This window comes from Neomonachus schauinslandi, chromosome 1, assembly GCF_002201575.2.
Source record: "Neomonachus schauinslandi chromosome 1, ASM220157v2, whole genome shotgun sequence".
Classification (NCBI taxonomy): domain Eukaryota; kingdom Metazoa; phylum Chordata; class Mammalia; order Carnivora; family Phocidae; genus Neomonachus; species Neomonachus schauinslandi.
In genome coordinates, this window is record NC_058403.1 from 10,836,783 (window position 1) to 10,838,947 (window position 2,165).

The window sequence follows — 2,165 nt, forward strand, 5'->3', positions numbered from 1 at the left end:
CAGCGCGGACGCCCGCCGCCCGCCCGCGGCCCCGGCCTGTCCCCCCCGACCGCGCGGGGAGGGCGGGGGGCGACGGCCTAGCGGCTGGGGGTGAGGAGCGCCCGCGCGGGAAGGCGGGCTCTGGGGGGAAGGTCACTTACCCGCTGCATGGCTTTCAGGATCAAAGCCAGCTCGTAGCGGGGCATGCCCGGTCGCACCGCGCGCGGCTCCGGACCGAGCCAGCTCCCGGGACGCAGGAGGGGCGGGGACCGCGGGGGCCTGACGGACTGCTGGGCCGGAAGGCTCCTGGTCGGCGAAAGCACGCTCCGGCCGAGCGAGCCCGGGCTTTAAGGCTCTGGCAGCTGCGCAGACGGCCCGCCACGCCCCCCCGGCGCGCCCCGCCTCCCGCGCGCCACGCCCCGCTCCCTCTTAAGGCGGCCGCGCCGCGCCCCCTCGACAGTCCCTTTCCCCCAGGCGCGCCACCCCCGCCGGGACCCCTGGCCCCGCAGCTGCTGCGCGGGGGTGGCGCCGCGGGCTCGGCCAGGAGGGGCCAGCGCGGGCCGCACTCCGCCTCCGACCCTGCCGCCGCCGCTCCAGCTACCTACGGTTCTCGAACCAGCTGGAACTTTCCATGCCTCCGTCTCATTCTGGGCGGCGGGCGAGCGTGTGCCCTCGTGTGCGCGTGCGCTAAACAGTGCGGTCTTGTCCGTGCGCGCGCCCCTCGCCCGCGACTTGTCGGCGCGGGGAACCTTCTAAGGCGGCTACGCTCTTCCGGGTGGGGTCGCGGCCGGACCTGGGCTTTCCCCGCCCATGGTTGCGCAGGGGAGTTCCAGAACGTTCCGGCTAAGGACTGCGCTTCCGCGCGCAGGGGTTGCCCGGGATAGCCTGCCCTTCGCGCCCCGTGCCCACAGCCGTCCTCGCGCGGCTGCAGGTGCGGATTCCCGGGGCCCCTTCCCCGGCGAGGTGGGCGCAAGGCGCAGGCTGTGGGCCGCCGCGCGCGTGGTTGGGTCTGGCCCCATCCGTCGCCGGCTGCCTGACCTTGGCAGGCTCCTGAGAAAGGGGATGTGAAGGGCACCTGCTTCCCAGGGCCGCGATGCCTTTGAGTGAGCTGATGCACGTAAACCTGAGAACGATGCCTGCACACAGGCGCGACACAGGCATCTGTTGTGTGAGCCCGGCCTGCCCCACGTGTAGTTGCCAAGGGCAGGCTAATACTTTGGCTCAAACCGATATCCTTTAAATGTGCTCAGCCTTTATTTAGAGGACCAGCTGAGAACTTGGGAAGCCCTTTAGTAATCGTATGGGAGCATGAGCGTGCCCTGGAGGGAGGAGAGTCCCGTGGTACATTCCCTTTAGCCCCCAAACAGGCACACAGGGCTCACCTTGCCCTCCAGCCATGGGCTGTACTGTTCCTGGTAGGCGTTGTACAAAATGCATTTTCTCCAGCTCCACTCCTTAGAGACTGAGTCCCTGCAATTGTCGCCCCTCTATACGATGCTTGCCCCGTTAAAAGGGCCTGTAGGTGAAATGTTTGTCCTTTAAAGTGCTTTAACGCTAATAGGTAAAATTTACTGAGCACTTACTGTGTATCGGGCTCCATGCTAAGGCTTTTATATGCCTCTCCTAAAATTCTTACTTTGTAAGGCAAGTACTATTATTAACCCCCGCTTTAGGGATTCAAAAATACAGGCATGCAAAGGTTATGTAACCAGGCCCAGGTCAAACAGTAATAGAGATAAAATTTGGATCCAGACTATAGGAAGGCTGAACCCAAACTTAGTCCAGCTTCTGGTTCTCTCCCACACGCAGATTAAAGTGCCAATAATATTATTCAGTAGATTTGCCATGTATCCCATGTAAACCAAGAATAGAGTCCCTTTGTCACCTTATCCGGAGACCTTGGTATTTCTAAGATCTTACCTCCCATCCCCCATCAAAGATAAAGATGATTTTTGAACACATGTATTCTGTGATATTTGGGTTTTAACATTTTCTATTCTTGGACTTCTCCACAATCCCCATTCTTCCAAAGAAAAACTACACAGGTATTGATACAAATTACCTGGTTAGTGTTGACTCATTTCACTTTTGGTTAAAAAAAAAAAAAGTAGAATATTATAAATAAATAACAGAAGGAAGCAAAGACTTTCTGAACCTTAAGTGAGTTACAGGTTTTCCCGGATGGT

The 2,165-nt window shown here is 59.3% G+C and overlaps 1 protein-coding gene across 1 annotated transcript in view; it reads right to left on the reverse strand.

Moving 5' to 3' along the window:
- MRPS6 (mitochondrial ribosomal protein S6) overlaps positions 1-338 on the reverse strand; it is a 66,030-nt gene extending 65,692 nt beyond the window's left edge. Inside the window, exon 1 of the mRNA XM_044919451.1 lies at positions 141-338. Coding sequence (XP_044775386.1) covers positions 141-185 — 45 coding nt within the window. The 5' untranslated portion in view covers positions 186-338. The remainder of the gene's footprint in view (positions 1-140) is intronic.
- Between the last annotated feature and the right edge of the window lie 1,827 nt (positions 339-2,165).